General features: G+C 35.0%; 1 protein-coding gene across 1 annotated transcript; it reads right to left on the bottom strand.

Moving 5' to 3' along the window:
* Window positions 1–6588: 6588 nt before the first annotated feature.
* Window positions 6589–10639, bottom strand: LOC113052088 (CD209 antigen-like protein D). Its single transcript, XM_026216445.1, has 4 exons — window positions 10482–10639; window positions 7646–8070; window positions 7474–7577; window positions 6589–7181 (listed from the first exon to the last, which is right to left on the bottom strand). Exons 1-4 carry the CDS (start codon window positions 10588–10590, stop codon window positions 7034–7036), a joined length of 786 nt encoding a protein of 261 aa, XP_026072230.1. The 5' UTR covers window positions 10591–10639; the 3' UTR covers window positions 6589–7033.
* Between the last annotated feature and the right edge of the window lie 9419 nt (window positions 10640–20058).

Raw genomic sequence — 20058 nt, 5'->3', positions numbered from 1 at the left:
ACACCCACAACGACTTTTGAAACCACAGACAACCCTATTATTTGTTTGGCCATCATATAAAAATGTCTAAATCCTTAGGCTCAGATCATGAGAAATAATTAAAGTTTCTCTCTTGAACAGCACCTGCATTGACCATTTCTTCACCTTTGTGTGAATAAACACAGGAATAAGTGTGATTGCTCTCATTCATTAACAGACTCACCTGCTTCTCTTCAGTGTTGATAATGACCAGATCAGCTCCACGATCCCTGCAGTACTGTCTGCTGTCAGACCAGCTCAACTCAGTGGACATGAAGAAATAAACTGGACCCTTCTCTCTGTAACTGGTCTTTCTTGAAGTCAGATCTTTGACTCTGGCCTCCAGTTTCGAGTCAATGAGCAGAAGATGTTCTGCTGTTGTTTTTCAGTCAATAACCTCAAACATTTCCAATGAACATTCCCAACCCTGGTTAAAACTGAACTGAGAAATAAACTGAATTTTTGCTGTAATCAGTTCCTACAGGTGTACAAATTCTCTATTGAATCATATTAATCCCAGTGTGAGAATTGTCTTCAGCGCCCCAAGTGTATGAACCTTTTAACAGTGAGCAGAAAGATAGTTTTTAAACTGACACTGACATATGAGATGCTTCACATTTTGTTTTCTTCCTTGATTTTCTCATGTCTTCAATGCATTAATATTAATAATATTACACATAGGCTACTATTTACAGACAAGCAGAATATCCCAGAAGATGAAAGTAAATTGAACTAAATTGCACATTAAATGTTTTGTGCCCCATTGAAAACCTATAGAGAATACATGGCTCAATGGACAAAGACAGTGATATAACTACAGCTGCAAGTCTGTGTTGGCTGAATTTTTTTTTTTTTTTTCCAAAATATTCAATGCATTATTTAATTGTTATAACATTAATAATTAACTTTTTAAATTTTTGCTTTACTAGCTAAGTATTTCAATCATTTACCCTTCCAGGCTGCTGGTGTCTGGACGTAATTACCATAGTTAAACTATGATTAGTGTAGCAAAACCAATATTAATTTTTTGTAAGAACAGGATCAGCATATAAAATTATTTGTTTTAAAATAACCTGAAACTATGTTAATGTCACGTTTTGGTGTTGCAATTATTTAGTTTCTCAGTTTCTGAAGAGAAGGAGGCAGAAGTGGTTTCTGTGAGGTCTCTATATACCACAACATCTAATGAGCTTCACTGGAAGTTTACGAGCTGGTTCATCTTAATAGGGAAGTTCTACAGAACCTGTGGTTGTTGTCATGACTGTGTCTTCTGAAGGTTGTCGTGGGCTCATAAAAAAGAAATTTTCTGTGAGTGTTTTAGCTCTTACCCTTGTTTCAGTGGTGAATTATCCACCCATTTCATGACGCCCTCGTTCTCTGTATCAGACAAACCAATCCACGCTCTCTCACTGACTAATGAAGATATGAACCTCTGTGTGAAGAACAACAGGAATAAGTGTGATTGCTCTCATTCATTAACAGACTCTCACACAAACTCACCTGCTTCTCTTCAGTGTTGATAATGACCAGATCAGCTCCATGAACAAAACATACATATCAGCTGATAACTATTCACTGAATATTATTAGATAACATAACAAATCAACCTGTAGGTAAAGTCTATGTTTATTTATAATGTCAAACATCTGGAATTCCTATGAAGTTAAATAGGAATTCAAAAACATATGATTACCCCTTACGAAAAATAAAGTTTATTCAAGTGTGCTATTAGTATACTTCTTTTAAACTAAAAATAGGAAAGAATACTTTTAGTTAACTTTTTATGTACTTCTCAGAAATGATCTTTATGTACTTCTCAGAAATATACTTAATTACATTTAAGTATACTTGACTTATACTTACAAAAAGTCTAAATATATTTGAGCTATACTCCTTGAATCTGTGTTTTCATTGTTTTATGGTAGAGGGTAGTATGCATCTTCTGTACAAAATTTTCAAAAATACACAAGTGAAGAAGAAAAAGAAACACCACCCAGCAGGCGCAGTACATCAATGTGACGTCAGGAAGACGCTGGACTCCAACTAATCCAACATCAGTCAGACGTCTTATTTTGGTTGAAAATTAAAGCCAACCAAACCCAACTTTGTTTGATGTCAAACTCCGACATCAGACAGACGATGAATTTTGGTTGGAATAAGCACCACACTACAACAATATTTTTTACATAATGTATTTAAAAATTAAAATCAGAATGTCTAATCTGAGGGAAGAAAGTATTATCTCTTGAATATTGTTCATTAATAATAAATAACCTCTTCGGGTCAATGATGGTAAAAAAAAAAAAAAAAAACTTTCCTCAATCATTTTTCTTCATGAGGATGAAAACTATATCACCTCATCATTGTTTATGGCTCCTTTTATAACAAATTATGTGTTTTGGTAAACACTATTACAAAAACCACAATCTTACTAAGCCAAGAGTCAAACTACCCAACTAAAGCAAACACTGATCACAATAATGGTGACCAAACATTTTCAAATAAAACATAAACATCTAAATCTTTGTTAATTCTCAAAAATAACTTCTGTAGACGTCTGACAGAAACAAAGTCAAACTGGTTAGTAATAAGTGAAGCTGGTAATACGTGTTTTTTCCTTTTTTTTGTTGGGGGGGGGGGGGGGGGTTATTCCAGCCAAAATCCATTGTAGCTTGACGTCAAACAGTCGTTGGATTTAGACATCAATGTTTGAGACGTCTTTGTATGTTTTGGATGCTCAGATATTCATGTAACAAAATGTATACAAATTCAAACCTAAATAGGGACATAGTAGTCTTAAAGTTGATATCAATTTCACTTAAAGAAAACTTATGAGTATACTTGCAGTATAAGTGTACAAAGTATTTAATTAGTAAACTATCAGCAAATCAAGTTCATTTTTATTGTAATTGCAGTACAAACTACAAACATAGAGGTAAACTAGTTGTGTACTCAAAGTTTGCTACTGTTATTCTTAAAGTATATTTTATATACTAGAAAGTTGGCCTATTTAGTCCCAAGGAGTATTGAAACAGTACACTTACAAGTATACTACTAGAACACTTTGTATACTTGTTACATAAAGTATACTTAAAAGTATACTTGAACTTTACTTAAGTAAACTTAATAAAATAAACTTAAAGTATACTACTTTTTGCTAAGGGTATGCTTAAAATAATCAAGTTAAAATGTTAATACACTTAATTTAAAATCAGAAACTGTGTTTATGGTAAACAGTGACTGAAATTGTGTAACAGTTGTTAGTTCCTCAAACCTTACTGACAGCATCTCTGCTTCAAAAGAAACCTTCTGCTTACTGCATTTGTGCAGAGTCATCCTGCCTGTGACTCTGTGTTTGAGGTCCAGATGTGTCCTCAATGAATTTTATTATTGACATTTTGGCATTTTGAGAAATGGTCTTGATCTCTATTAGTCTCTGTGTCTTCATGAAATGTGATTTTTAACATTTTGCTTTATAATTTAAAACCCTGAACCTACACAGGAAGTGATTTCATTTCCAAAAGTACAAATCATTAGGTGCAGTGGAACATGAGGCAATACTTGAGTTTCTTTATTAAGTTTATTTCTACTCTGAATCATTAGGATCAGAACTCTTTATGCAAAAATAAACTTCTGACCAACAAAAACCATGACAGTCATGTTTTAACAAACTTCATCCCATCACCGGTTTGTGTCAGTAAAAAACATCAAATATCAATAAAAATTCACTTCAAATTATTTGATACAACATTTAAAACCAACCTTCAATCCACTGTTGTATTTAGAAAATATAGGGCTTTTAAAAAGTGTTTTCATACGTTCCCCTTTAAAGGCATTATATATCAGTTGTATGTTAAGTGACCCACATTTGGTATTTGACCACTGAAAAAAAAAAAAGTAATATTCAAAAATTTGGACAAAGAGCCACACTGAAATCCCTAGAAATAGGCCCATACAAATGAAGCTACAAAAAATTTTCATGTCAACGTACTTCATGTATGTTTTTTTTTTCTTTTTTTTTCTTTACCAGAAAAAAAAAAGACAAAAAATTTTCTTCTGGTTGAGTTGACACAGAATGACCTCTATGTCTTGACTCTGTCTTCAAAGACGATCTGTGAGCTTTGGAAGAAATGACTAGAGTAATTTTAAATAGAGCTAATGATGATAATATTTTCTGAAAAGGGTTAAAAAAAAAAATCAGGTGTGGTTTGATAGCTGTCAAATTTCGCTGGTCACATTCAGAGGCGGACACTCCAGGGGTCAGAAAGTAAAAGTCCTGCCATATGTTTATTCCACCCATGAACTCAGCAGCTGATTTCATCAGAGGAGGAATCAAGTCATTCCTTTCAAGTCACAAACATGTCTCAAGTTAAATCCCAAGTCCTCAAAGAGTTAAAGTTAATGAGATAATTAAGGGACTAATTAAATAAAGATTGTGTATTAGTGATGAACACCTGTTTTTTACAATCAGCATCACTGAAGAAAAGAGAAACACAGGAGCTATAACTGACTTTCAGCACAGCCTTGGATGAAATCAGTTGGAAGGAAAATAAAAAATAACTTTTTCACCATACTTGTGGTCAGTATTTGCTTCATTTGGGCTCTTGAGCCTTTTAACAGTTTTGATAAGTTTGCATCTATACAACACATATTTGTGCAATGCTGAAGCAAACTAGCAGGTAACTTATGCTTTTGATGATTGTCTGATCTTGATTCAAATGTATTGTTCTTAAAAAAAAACAGTGATATTTTATTATATATTGCTACCACAGTACTTGTATATTAAGAGGGCAAAAAAAAAAAAAAACCTGTTTAGGATTATGCATTTAGTCATGATCATTTATCATATGATCCTCAACAGTGGTGAAAATAATTATTCATACTACAGTGCATTATGGGAGTTTTTCATGTATTGCAACATGACGCATTTTGTTGATTGTGACCATTGATTCACATGCTGGTTCTGGATATCTGTCTGTGTCTAAAAAGCAAGCACTGGAGTTCAAATTTGTGTATGTGTTACATAGATTTAAAGTCTAGTCGCTGTAAATGCTGTAGTACACTTTTTGCGTGTTGTAGTTTCAATGGGACAATTATTCAAAATCTAAAGTTATGAAAAATCACATTCTTTTAAAGATAATGACACCAGCTTTCACTCCCAATATGTTTATTGTATATCATTGATCTCTCGTCTCTACAACACCACATGCAGGATTACAGAGAGAGACCAAGCACAACAAATCATGGTTGAAGAGCCCAACTAAACAAACACTGATCTCCATGATGGTGGCATCATTTTAACCAATAAAACATCAACATCTGATCCTCTGTAATTCTCAATAACAGCAGGTGTTCATCATTAATGCACAATCATCATTTAATTAGTCACTTAATTATCTCATTAACTTTAACTCTTTGAGGATTTGGGATTTAACTTGAGACTAGTTTGTGACTTGAAAGGAATGACTTGATTCCTCCTCTGATGAAATCAGCTGCTGAGTTCATGAGTGGAATAAACATATGGCAGGACTTTTACTTTCTGACCCCTGGAGTATTCACCTCCGGTCATGTTTAGCGTGCAATCTGTTTATTTATTTCTCTTTTTCTTTCTGCTAAGAATGAATAAATATACAGTTTAAAAAAAATGACATATAATATTACTGAAATGTGTTACTCCGAACTTAGATCTGGTTGAAGGAAGTTCAGAAGATTCTTTCCAGATCAGAGAAACAGCAACAGGAGACTCATCAGACAGCATGTGAAAACAGCTCCTGAATCTAGTGTCCAACACCATGTCTTCTGATTCAAAAGCATTGGAGTTGAATAATGAAAACAGGCAGCAGTAAGAGAACTTTTTTTATTCACTGATGCTTTCAGTGTATGTGCAAGAAATACTGAAGCTCTCTGCGTAGTCAATTTATATGATATAGGACTATGATATGATATGAAATTTGCAGACATTTCAATGAGACATTTGTTTAATTAAAATGCGCAGTATTTAAGAGGCTCTTATAGCCCTGTTTAGACAAGCTCTCTACAAAACAGACAAATCAGGCCATGCAAAAAAAAAAATTAAATTTAAAAAACACTTTAATGGGATTTTATTTTAATTGCATTTAAATATATTATACTTTTAATAAAGCACTAACAATGGTTTTGTAAAAGCTGTCTTCTGCATGTTTTTTGTCATGAGTTTGTTACATTCATACAGTTTTGACCAGCAGGCGTTTCCAGCATGTAGTTAATAGCGCTTAATTTGCGTTAATTGTTTTGCGAAGCAGTTGGTTCAGTTTATTTGAAGCTTCAAAGGGTCGTTTTTCCCATCACTAGCTGGAATTAATGTAAGGTCTAAATCTACGAAACTACAATAATAATGCATACACTGTGGAAGATTGAAACACAAATATCTACATTTTGGCTGAAAAAGACTTGAGCATCACTTTGGAGCTCAACACTTCAGTCTGATAAACCTGCTCCCTGCTGCCTCCTGCTGAATTGGAGAATATCTCTCCATACAGAAATTAAGCAGATAAGAATGAAATATAAAATGAAAAATAACAATGTAGTTTACTATGGCAACTGCCAAATTTATTCAGAGAGAAATCAATTAATGACACTCAATATCAGAATAAGAAGATGAATCAGAGTAATCTGGACACTTTAGACTTCTGTAGTTTACTGTGATTGTCTCCTCAACTCTTCAGATCAACAAATGAGATCATGATAACAGCTGAACTAAGATTATATTAATATAAAGCTGCTTGTGATGGAGAAAAACATGAACACATCAGAGGTTTTGTGTCCCAGATCACCTGAATTTACATCATGAGAAATAAAGATTATTATAGCCATAAGAAAATAATTACATTTTTGCATAGTCTTTAAAAAAAAAAAAATAAAATCCAGCTGTTCTTATATTTGTTATAAAGGCACATACCTCAATCAGAACTTATGCGCTTACAATAAGAATTATTATATTAGAAAAGAAAAGCACAACCAGAAGATGGGTTGAAACCTATTTCTCACAAATCCCCTTTTTCTTCTCAGAGAATGAAAGATCATTCCAGCTGTTCAGTGGTGACCATACCAGCTTCTCTCTATTAACATTCATTTCAATACAGTCCTCATTGTTAGCGTTGTTTGGCTCACCTTTGAACCAAAACCTGAACAAAATGTATCAAATGTTCAGATTTCCAGGAGCACAAATTTATGAAAATCAACAATACTCAGTATAATAGTATGTTTCAAGAGTAAACTAAAGTAGTACAGAAGCTGGAGCAGAAGCGACAAGTAAAAGAGAAGAAGAGTTTTCTTTATATAATTTACAGTAAAATGTCTTTTATTGTGATTGTGTTGTTTGTGGAAGAGTTTTCTCTTCTGCTTTATTCTGAAGGTTGTGATTTTATAATGAGAATCAAAGACTAAAATAAACACACAGTGATGTTTAGCTCTTACCCTTGTTTCAGTGGTGAATTATCCACCCATCTCATGTTGCCCTCGTTCTCTCTGTCAGACAAACCAATCCACACTCTCTCACTGACTAATGAAGATATGAACCTCTGTGTGAAGAACAACAGGAATAAGTGTGATTGCTCTCATTCATTAACAGACTCTCACACAAACTCACCTGCTTCTCTTCAGTGTTGATAATGACCAGATCAGCTCCACGATCCCTGCAGTACTGTCTGCTGTCAGACCAGCTCTTCAACTCAGTGGACATGAACAAATTAACTAGGCCCTTCTTATTCAAAGAGTCAAAATCTCTCTGTTTTTTCTCAGCAGAGAGATCTTTGACTTTGGTCTCCAACACCAGGTTCTTCTGACTCAAAGAGTTGAAGTTCTTCTGCAGTTTTTTTTTTTCAGTCATTAGATCACTGTTATTGTGCTGTAAGCTGTTGATGGTTTGATTGAACTCTTCAACGGTGTTCTTGTAACTCTTTGTCATGTCTCTCTCTGCTGTGATGGTGATGTACAGCAGTATGATGGAGACCAGCAGAAGAACACAAATGACCCCGAGACCCACTGAGATCAACACCAAACATCTACTTCCTCCTGACAAACACGAACAAAAGAAACAAGTGTCAATTATTTACAATTCATTTTTATAAAAAATTACTACGTCTAAATAGACATGCCTTTTTTGTTTTATGAGTATTGTTACATGCCTCCCCTCACCAGAGGAGGAACCAAGTCATTCCTTCCAAGTCACAAACTAGTCTTGAGTCAAATCCCAAGTCCTCAAAGAGTTAAATTTAATGAGATAATTAAGTAACTAATTAAATTAAGATTGTGCATTAGTGATGAACACCTGCTTTTAACAATCAACATCACTGAAGAAAAGAGAAACACAAGAACTACAACTGACTTTAACCACAGCCTTGGATGAAATCAACTGGAAGAAAAAAACTGTGCCACCATAATTGTGGTGAGTATTTGCTTCAGTTGAGATCTTGAGCCTTTAAGCATTTTCTGTAAATTTGTGTCTAAGCAATTGCATTATTGTTTTACAGAAAATGTTTGGGCAATGCTGATACAAATCTTGATCTAGCAGGTAATTTATGCTTTTGATGACATTGTGATCTTGATTTAAATTTATTGATTATAATTTTAAATAAAATAATTTGTTTCTTAGTGGTTAGAGGGGACTGCTGTCTGTTAACTGCTCTGTGTGTGCACTTTGGATGGGATAAATGTAGAGTATGAATTCTGAGTTTGAGTCACCATGATTAACTGTATGTCACTTTCACAAATAAGAGAGAAATCTCATTACATAAATGCCACCATAATGCTTCAATATTAAGGAATGTAAAAAGAAAAAACCTAAAAATGCAGGTTGAGATTAGGCATTTAGCCATGATCCTCAACAGTGGTGAAAATAATTATTCTTACTGCAGTGCATTATGGAGGTCTTTTATGTATTGCAACATGAAGCATTTTGTTGATTGTCTCCATTGTAGAGATTCATATGCTGGTTCTTAATATATGTGTGTGTGTCTAAAAAGCAAGCAAATTTAAAGTTAACTCCCTGTTTATATTAGAACAACGCTCTTTTGGTGTATGCTGTCGTTTCACTGTGATTATTCAAAACCTATAAATGTGAAAAATAAGAAAAGACATTGCTTGAATGATAATCAAACCAGCTCAATGTTATTCACAAAACTATTTTTTCACAACACCACATGCAGAGCCACAGAGAGAGATCTGTCGTAACAAGTCAAGGGTCAAGAGCCCCACTAAACCAAACACTGATCTCAATGATGGTGGCATAATTGTAACCAATAAAACATCAACATCTGATCCTCTGTAATTCTCAATAACAGCAGGTGTTAATCATTAATGCACAATCATCATTTAATTAGCCACTTAATTATCTCATTAACTTTAACTCTTTGAGGACTTGGGATTTGACTCAAGACTCGTTTGTGACTTGAAAGGAATGACTTGTTTCCTCCTCTGATGAAATCAGCTGCTGAGTTCATGGGTGGAGCAAAAATATGGCAGGAGGTTTACTTTCTGGCTCCTGGATTACCCACCTCTGATTAGTTATCACTAAATTAATCACTTAATTATTTAATTGTAATGTTTTGTCTTCTTTCAGTGAACTCAACTGAATTAAGTTCAGAATACTCACAACTATTAGTTTTAAAACTTAAATGGTTTAAGGCAATCGGTTGCCTCAAATGGTTTGAGTAAACCGAATTTGTCAGGTTTTTAAAGATATCTGTTTACTTAAACGGTTTGAGTCAAGTTATTTGTCTGGTTTTACAGTGCATATTCTGCTCACTGTGTGGTTTGCAAATACAAAACATCACTCACAAACTAATGCATTTTGTTCTGCAAATAAAAAACGTAGCTATCAAACAAATACAGTACGTTTTACATATACAAAGAAACCTATTTCTTCAATGACAAAAATATCCTCTATGTACAAACTAAAATCTTTAAAGTACGAAATAAATCCTTCAATTAAAAAAAAAAATCTTCAAGTACAAAACAAAATGGTTTGAGTAAACCAAATTTAAATATATAAACCTAATTTGTCAGGTTTTTAAGGATATCTGTTTACTCAAACCGTTTGAGTTAAGTTACTTTAAGTTTTACAGTGCATATCCTGCTCACAGTCAACTGATTAACAAGGGAGTCTGATTATAAAAACATGACGACAACCTTATTCATCCGCAAAGCTACAATTATATGATTGAAACCCACTTATAACAAAAAGCAGCTCTTCCACTGTCACTCCCGCTTCTGTTACAGACTTGCACCCATTCCGGAGTGACAGAGTTGGCATTCTTTGCACAGAACAGACACCATTCCTGAGTCTGAAAACTGTGCAACCAAAACAATTAACCTTGTGTCTACTATTTTATAAACCAAGTGAAGGGAAAATAAAAAATGCTTGAAAACAAATTTGCAACACTATCTACAAAACCATTTCTGCTTTATAGTATTTTTCTTCTTACTGTGTTTTAGATCTTTTCTTTCATCCCGGCCGTGACTCTGAGTTTGAGCTCCATTTGTGATCCCAATATCTCTGTGTTCAACATTTGCATAAATATCCTCTAAATTCATTATCCACTGTATCGGACAGTATGTCTTCACAGATGAGGTGTTGTCTTTGAAAATGTATTAGCATCTTCAAAAGTGTTCAGGCTACACAGGAAGTGGTTTCATTTCGCAATGGTCTTTTACACAAAGTCTTTCAGTCACACTTAAAAACTCTAGGCAGAGACATACTTAGTTTGTGTATTGTACATTCAACCTCATGTTATCAGCTTCAAAAGCCAACAAAAAGAGTCTGTAAACACTCAAATGAACTCAAACAACCTGAAACAGGAAGCGCAGCAGCAAGTGCAGTGGGTGCTCACTCCTCAAACTGACACTCACTTCTCTGTCTTCGAGCCTGTTACCTGTTAAACAGATCAGATTAAGCCATCTTGAAGCACAGTTCAATTCACTAATTGACCCATGAGGATGTCAGGAATAAGTAATCACCCCTATAGGTGCTTCTTATATGGAAGGCTGTAGTCTAATGAGGATCTGTCCTTTTGAGGCTTCAAGGCTAGACCCTTTCTTACCATTAAATGCTAGAATGAGGATGTGTTCAAGGCTGATTTTTCACCAGCAACGACTGCAAACTGACCACTCGTCGTGTTCAAAACATCCCCCATGCTAGTGTTTCTTCTTCTCTTCTCTTTCCATGTCGGTGGCGGTGCCAAGGAAGTCACCTGCTGTTGTGGAGTGCGAATTACATGACAGTTTACCCACATAGCAACATTTTGTCGGCCCAGATCCGGCCCACATCTGGCACCCATGGAAAGATGATCTGGCCCACATGCAGCGTGGAATGATGGCCCTTGGGCGGACCGCTCCTGTTTGCCAGATTTGAGCCACAAGCAGGCCATAGCAATGCCACACGTGTGTATTATCTGTGTGTATTAAATATAATGTATTAAATATAAAGTATTTCAGCCTTAAGCCGGTTAACAAGCTGAATCACTGAAGGAAAGAAAAGAACAGAAAAAGAGATGAGCAGAAACACAAGAACTACAACTGACTTCAGCTACAACCTTAATGAAATCAATTGAAGATAAAAGAAGACATTACATCTCTGGAGATCTCACCAGAGGAGGATTAAACAACTCCACAAACAGCTTTACCAGCTTCACTTATTACTAACCAGACTGACTTTATTTCTGTTAGACATCTACAAAAGTTTGTATTGAGAATTAACAGAGGTTTAACTCTAATGTGTGACACCATAACAGTGATTAGTGTTTCCATTAGTTGCACTCTTAACTCTTATACTGTCTTTTTTGAGAAGGGTATTCCTGCACAACCGGAGGCTACAGTTACAGGACCGCAATTCTGTGACCGCAGCTTTAGGACCCTAGTATTTTTGTGACAAGTCCACCTACTGTACTGAATCAACACTAATTAAAGATGGACGACGTGGACAGCAACCAGACGGTGAGTATCGATATTTAATTAAGTTTTATTTTATAACGTTTAAACGGTGCAAATTTTACATAGTGAGAACTGCTACCTATGAATTAATAATTAATTCCCACCAAATTCAGAATTTGTGAGCTAGTTTTATTAATTACTACGACGTTAATTCGTGGCTCTGATTTCATAAATTATAATTGTTTTAATGACGAAGTATTATAAGTGAATCTAGCCTGCACATTAATTAAACTTATCAGATGACAAGAGCATGGTTGTTGTAAGGTTTGTAAGATTTACCTGCAGCTTAATGTATTAGTGTGAATACTGGCTTAATAGTTGTTGTTTTACCATATTTATGTATAAATATATTTCATAATGAAACTGCACTGACTGCCTAGTTGCAGTATTTGTTAGCTTGTTGTTTTGGCATTGTTTTGCAATGATAAATTAGGCATTTGGCAATTTTAATAGCTTGTTATAATTTGGCCTAATCTGCAGGTCTATTCCACATACAGTTATACATTGCTATCATGTGTTAGTTTCTGTCATGTTTTGCATGGCCAATATGAAGTGATTTTATGGATTCGATTAGGCTCATTGTAGGACAGAGGATTAAAAAAGGCACCAGTGATATTTTCATGATCTCAAAATATTCTAACAAGTACACTCTCTCTTTTCCAAGATACATATAACAATCAAAAAGGGAGATCCCTGCCCGAATTGAAGAGATGCACCACATGCTTCAAGGACTTTCACTTTTCATATATATATATATATAATATAATATATTCCAACAAATGTTTCTTATTTATCTCGCTCTGTCTCTCGCTCTCTCTTTCTCTAGAGTTGAAGCCTACAGCCGTTCTATCCATGCAGCAACTGATGGAAAAGGGAAAAGGGGTTCACTTTGGTGCTGTTGTGATGTTGTCACAAAAATGACATGTATACACAGTACAGACCAAGAGTTTGGACACACCTTCTCATTCAAAGGGTTTTCTTTATTTTCATGACTATGAAAATTGTAGATTCACACTGAAGGCATCAAAACTATGAATTAACACATGCGGTATTATATATGTAATTATATACATAACAAAAAAGTGTGAAACAACTGAAAATATGTCATATTGTAGGTTCCTCAAAGTAGCCACCTTTTGCTTTGATTACTGCTTTGCACACTCTTGGCTTTCTCTTGATGAGCTTCAAGAGGTATTCACCTGAAATGGTCTTCCAACAGTCTTGAAGGAGTTCCCCGAGAGATGCTTAGCACTTTTTGGCCCTTTTGCCTTCTGTCTGCGGTCCAGCTCACCCCTAAACCATCTGGATTGGGTTCAGGTCCGGTGACTGTGGAGGCCAGGTCATCTGGCGCAGCACCCCATCACTCTCCTTCTTGGTCAAATAACCCTTGATGCCTTCAGTGTGACTCTACAATTTTCATAGTCATGAAAATAAAGAAAACTCTTTGAATGAGAAGGTGTGTCCAAACTTTTGGTCTGAACTATAATATATATATATATATATATATATATATATATATATATGTATATAAATAAACATTCTTGAATCATTCTTGTGTCTTGTCTTGCCTCTCAACAACTTTTAAAATATTGGCAGTAATTTAGTGACTCCATATGCTGATTCCAACTTTAACTTACCTGATAATGAGCTAATTCACCTTAAGGAAGTGAATCAATATACTGTATAATTCAAGAGACAATTCAAGACTTTTAAGGTTCTTCATTTTTTACAATTGTTTTAACATTGATATACATCAATTTTACAAAATTGATATTTCATTTATATTTTGTGTAAATTCATGTTTAAATTTAAAATTGTGACTCAAAGCACACTTAGTAATTTAACTCTGCTGCATTTTGAATCAAAAATCACATTTAAAAACATGCTACTGAGATTAATATATTGATGCTATATACAAAGTAACGTGACTGCAAACTAAACCAACAGGATACTAGAACTGCGTTCCTGAAACTGCAGCCATCGCTATATTGGCCAGTACGGTAGGTGGCGCTGTCAGGAAAAACTAGGGTCCTAGAACTGCGGCCCAGATCTGCGGTCCTGAATCTGCAGCCTCCAGTTGTGCAGGAACATACTATTGTCTTTTTTGGCTGCTGTGACGGTGTGTTTGTTAAACACGTTTGCGGCATCAAAGAATGATAAAGTGAATTTAGGTCAGGTGATGATTTTATAAACGTCATGAAATAGGCTGATTTGCAAATTTTTTTAAATGTAACCATTATTTTATTAATATATTCACATCACAAACCATAGGTTTCTGCAGCATGATATCCAGCAATATTACAACAATCAGTTAGAAGATTTTAAGGAGCACGAAAAAAAGCAATCTATGATGACACACACAGACATCAAAAATCAGCACATGAATCTCAACAATGGTGACAATCAAATGTACCTTGCTGCAATGCATGCTGGGTACTAGCATAGTACAAAACTTCCAACATGCATTGCAACATGAATAAATTATGTAGCTGAATTGCCCTATTATTTTGTTTAATTCTAAATATTTTCTTATATTTTGTTATATATTGTTTTTGTTGTGACAGTAGCTTTTCAGTGAAGTTCTGAATTGATCAGTTTATCTAAATATTTTTGATTGTCGCCATTATTGAGATCCATGTGCTGATTGTTTATATCTATGTGTGTCAGCTTAGGTTAAGTGTTTTGAGCGCATGTTTGTTAAAAGATATTAACTGATTATTATAATACTGCTGGATCTCATGGGGCAGAAGCAAGGCAAGTTTATATATAGAGCACATTTCATACACAATGCTAATTCAAAGTGCATTACATAAAAGAAAGTAAAATAATCAAGAAGAAAAATAATAACAAAAATAAAACCAGCAATTTTAAAATGATTAAAACATTTAAAACAGTTAGAAAATGATTTTACATAAAAAAATAAAATGAAATAAAACCGTGAAAAATATAGTGCAATCAGTTTGCACTATATAATATAGTGCAATCACAGGGTTTGTAAAATTGGAACAACATAATTCATAGATAAATAAAAACATCAATGTATTTCATGATGATTATAAAACCATCAACAGATAACAGCCGTCACTTGATATCATGTCACTTCAGCTTTCTTTGATGCTGCAAATGTGTTTAATAAACACACTATCAAAGCAGCCAAAAAAGACAAAGTACATAATAAGAGTAAATTGATGAAGTAAGTGGATGAAGTCAGTTGTAGTTCTTGTGTTTCTGCTCATCTCTTTTTCTGTTCTTTTCTTTCCTTCAGTGATTCAGCTTGTTAACCGGCTTAAGGCTGAAATACTTTATATTTAATACACACAGATTTTGTGGCTCAGATAAGGTCCAATTCTGGTTAATTTCTTTACTCTTGGCTGACATGTGGCATTGCTATGGCCTGCTTGTGGCTCAAATCTGGCAAACAGGAGCGGTCCGCCCAAGTGCCATCATTCCACGCTGCATGTGGGCCAGATCATCTTTACACGGGTGCCAGATGTGGGCCGGATCTGGGCCGACAAAATGTTGCTATGTGGGAATAGCAGAGGTGGTAATCATTATTATACTTACAGGATGTATTCTGTACTCTATTGTACAAAAAGGATGCAGATATAAACTATCATCTCTGAAGGATTCGCCGTCAGTGCGGTCATCGTTTTGTCTCACTGTACATATGTCTGTCAACAACAATAAACGAATTACTAAAGCTGCAAAATAAAACGCAAAGGAAAAATGATGATCATATTGTAACAAACTTATCTTAATATAATATAGGGGAAGTCGTGGCCTAATGGTTAGAGGGTTGGACTCCCAATCGAAGGGTTGTGGGTTCTAGTCTCGGGCCGGAAGGAATTGTGGGTGGGGGTAGTGCATGAACAGTTCTCTCTCCACCTTCAATACCACGACTTAGGTGCCCTTGAGCAAGGCATCGAACCCCAAAACTGCTCCCCGGGCGCCGCAGCATAAATGGCTGCCCACTGCTCCGGGTGTGTGCTCACAGTGTGTGTGTGTGTTCACTGCTCTGTGTGTGTGTGCATTTCGGATGGGTTAAATGCAGAGCACAAATTCTGAGTATGGGTCACCATACTTGGCTGAATGTCTGGGGAAGTCGTGGCCTAATGGTTAGAGGGTTGGACTCCCAATTGAAGGGTTGTGAGTTCTAGTCTCGGCCGGCAGGAATTGTGGGTGGGGGTAGTGCATGTACAGTTCTCTCTCCACCTTCAATACCACGACTTAGGTGCCCTTGAGCAAGGCATCGAACCCCCAACTGCTCCCCGGGCGCCGCAGCATAAATGGCTGCCCACTGCTCCGGGTGTGTGCTCACAGTGTGTGTGTGTGTGTTCACTGCTCTGTGTGTGTGCACTTCGGATGGGTTAAATGCAGAGCACAAATTCTGAGTATGGGTCACCATACTTGGCTGAATGTCACTTCACTTCACTTCATATACGTATTTGTGGTATATAAAGTATAGGTAAACATATAAACGATGAATAGTTACCTCACGTCTTATCGCCGCCACCTTGTCTAAGGAAATTACGTAAATGTATATTTACTGCTGATTGGCCAGCACAGTAAAACTCCTTTCACCAATGAGAAACCTTTTGCCACGCCCCTACCCTTTGCCACGCCCCTACCTTTCGGCGCGCCCATTGCTCCAAGCTGCAGCTAACCCCTGTCTCCTGTGGTGAACCACTTGGCTGAAAAGCTTAAAGCTTCATGAGGCTTCATCTTCCCATCACTACCAGCAGGCGTCACCAGCGTGATTTAAAGTGCTTCGAAACAGTGAATAATTTTGCAAAGCAATTGTTTCAGTTGATTCAAAGCTTCAAATGGTTTCCCCCATCACTAGCTGGAATAAATTTAAGTTCTAAATCTATGTAACTACATTAATCTCAAATACATGGTGGACGATTGAAATTGTAAATATATAAAAAAGCTGAAGAAGCAGTTTGTCAGAGAAGCATCAGCCGTGAACAACAAAGTGATGTAATGCTATGTTTTATAATAAATGATGAGACACTTGTTCTTTGCTTTGTTTTATTTTAAATTAGAAGGTGTAACAATAAAATATACTAAAGTGCAAAAAACACACACAGCTCAAATACATATGGAGAGAGGGATAATAGTGAACCAGTCAGAGCCCTTGCAGTCTGCGTAGATTTAACGCGCTGTAACATTTTTGGAGAAGTGCACATACTAAACACAACCTATGGCGTAGCAACAGCATAGTTTCGATGCAGAAGTATAAATCAGCCTTCACTTTGGAGCTCATGTTTCTTGAGCACTTAAGTCTGATAAACCTGGTCTTTGCTGCATCCTTCTGGACTGGAGAAAATCTCTCCAAGCAGAAATGAAGCAGATACGAATTAGGCAAGGCAAGGCAAGGCAAGGTTTATTTATATAGCACATTTCATACACAATGGTAATTCAAAGTGCTTTACATAAAAGAAAGTAAAATAATCATGAAGGAAATAATAACAAAAATAAAACAAGCAATTTTAAAACTTTTAAAATGATTAAATCATTTAAAAACTGTTAGAAAATGATTTTACATAAAATAAAACACTGAAAATATAGTGCAATCAGTTCGGACATTGCACAGTGCTCATTCAATAAATGCACAGCTAAAAAGATGCGTTTTGAGTCTAGATTTAAATGTTTTAGCACATCTGATCTCTTCTGGAAGTTGATTCCAACTGCGGGCAGCATAGTAACTAAAGGCAGACTCCCCTTGTTTTGTGTGAACTCTTGGTATTTCTAACTGACTGGATCTTAGTAATCCGAGTGGTCTGTTAGGTTTATATTCAGTGAAAATATCTGCAATATATTTTGGTCTTAGGTCATTTAGTGACTTATATACGATTAAAAGTACTTTAAAATCAATCCTAAATGTAACTGGAAGCCAGTGTAAGGACCTGAGGACTGGTGTGATATGCTCAGATTTTCTGGTTCTAGTCAGAATCCTGGCAGCAGCGTTCTGGATGAGCTGCAGCTGTCTAATGGTCTTTTTGGGAAGGCCAGTGAGGAGCCGATTACAATAGTCCACCCTGCTGGTGATAAAGCATGAACAAGTTTCTCCTAGTCTTTACTGGAAACAAAACATCTAATTCTTGCAATGTTTTTTAAATGATAGTATGCTGATTTAGTTACTGCTTTGACATGACTACTGAAACTATGGTCTGTGTCCAGAATCACACCAAGATTCCTGACTTGATTTTTAGTTGTTTGACCCCTACACTGAAAAAAGTAATAAGTAAATTTACTTAATTTTTATTTGGCAAGTTTTTGCACAAGCATTTTTCAAGTAAATTTAACACATTTGGGAATTAAGTAAATCTACTTAACTAAGTTAAGTAAAAAAATAATAATAATAATAAGTACATTTTATTGAGTAAAATTTAATTAAATAATATTAAATGAATGTATTTAGCAGACACTTTTATCCAAAGCAACTTACAGTGCATTCAGGCTAACAATTTTCACCTATCATGTGTTCCCGGGGAATCAAACACACAACCTTACACTTGCTAATGCAATGTTCTACCACTGAGCTACAGGAACACTTCAAGATTTTGTGAAAAATAAGTGAAAATTTCACTTACTTACTTTTTTATTTTGGAAAAGTTTTTACACTAACAAAAAACCCGAAACAGATATTCTAGAAATTTTAAATGTAAAATATTTTTTTTTTTTTCAAAACAGTTTTATCAAATGAGGGTAAATAAGTCTCTCACTTCTGTCCCTTTAAACCAGTTTACAGCAAAGACAGCACGAAGGACTGGATGCACATGATAAATATTCTGCAATTAAGAAAACAGACAAAAGAAATAGCACTGTAAAACCCGACAAGTAAACTTAACTCAAACCGTTTGAGTAAACAGATTGCCTTGATTTAAACCATGTAAGTTTTAAAACTTTGCATTTAAGTAATTAAGTGATTAACTAAGTGCTGATTGAGAATTAGTGATGAACAGCTGCTGTTAACGAACAGAATCACTGAAGAAAAGAGAAACACAAGAACTACTACAACTGACTTCAGACACAGCCTTAGATGAAATCAACTGAAATAAAATACATGAAATCTCTCAAGATTTGATTAAACAACCCCACAATCAGCATCACCGGCTCCACTTATTAATAACCAGACTGACTTTATTTCTGTCAGACGTCTACAGAAGATCTTATTGAGAATGAACTAAGGTTTAGATGTTGATTTATTGTTTCATTTGAAGTAACCATGTTAGAGATCAGTGTTTGCTTTAGTTGGGCTCTTGACCCTTGACTTCTGTCTTAGTCTTTTCTCTGGCTGTTATAACCTTGTGTTTCTAAAACACATTTGTTGTAACTCAAAAGCCCAGAAGAAATGCCATCTGGCGTTAACCTGTACCTAGATGTAGGTTGTTATACTTTATATTGGTGATGATAATCAATTATCAAGTTAGATAAACTGATAAACCTATTTCTAATCTATCTATCTATCTATCTATAATCTGACTGTTTCTAATCTATCTATCTATCTATCTATCTATCTATCTATCTATCTATCTATCTATCTATCTATCTATCTATCTATCTATCTATCTATAATCTGACTGTTTCTAATCTATCTATCTATCTATAATCTGTCTGTTTCTAAACTATCTATCTATCTATCTATAATCTGTCTGTTTCTAATCTATCTATCTATCTATCTATCTATCTATCTATCTATCTATCTATCTATCTATCTATCTATAATCTGTTTCTAATCTATCTATCTATCTATCTATCTATCTATCTATCTATCTATCTATCTATCTATCTATCTATCTATAATCTGTTTCTAATCTATCTATCTATCTATCTATCTATCTATCTATCTATCTATCTATCTATCTATAATCTGTCTGTTTCTAATCTATCTATCTATCTATCTATCTATCTATCTATCTATCTATCTATCTATCTATCTATCTATCTATCTATCTATCTATCTATCTATCTATCTATCTATAATCTGTTTCTAATCTATCTATCTATCTATCTATCTATCTATCTATCTATCTATAATCTGTTTCTAATCTATCTATCTATCTATCT

The sequence above is a fragment of the Carassius auratus genome, chromosome 1 (assembly GCF_003368295.1).
Source record: "Carassius auratus strain Wakin chromosome 1, ASM336829v1, whole genome shotgun sequence".
NCBI classification, from domain to species: domain Eukaryota; kingdom Metazoa; phylum Chordata; class Actinopteri; order Cypriniformes; family Cyprinidae; genus Carassius; species Carassius auratus.
The sequence above is the reverse complement of the archived record's forward strand: the minus strand, read 5'-3'. Positions and strand labels throughout refer to the sequence as shown.

Coding starts and splice junctions, on each gene's coding strand:
- LOC113052088 (XM_026216445.1), bottom strand. CDS start 10,590: ATGAATTTAGAGGATATTTATGCAAATGTTGAACACAGAGATATTGGG. Junction 8,071..10,481: donor AAGAAAAGATCTAAAACACA/GTAAGAAGAAAA, acceptor CGTGTTTGTCAG/GAGGAAGTAGATGTTTGGTG. Junction 7,578..7,645: donor TCAACACTGAAGAGAAGCAG/GTGAGTTTGTGT, acceptor TTCTTCACACAG/AGGTTCATATCTTCATTAGT.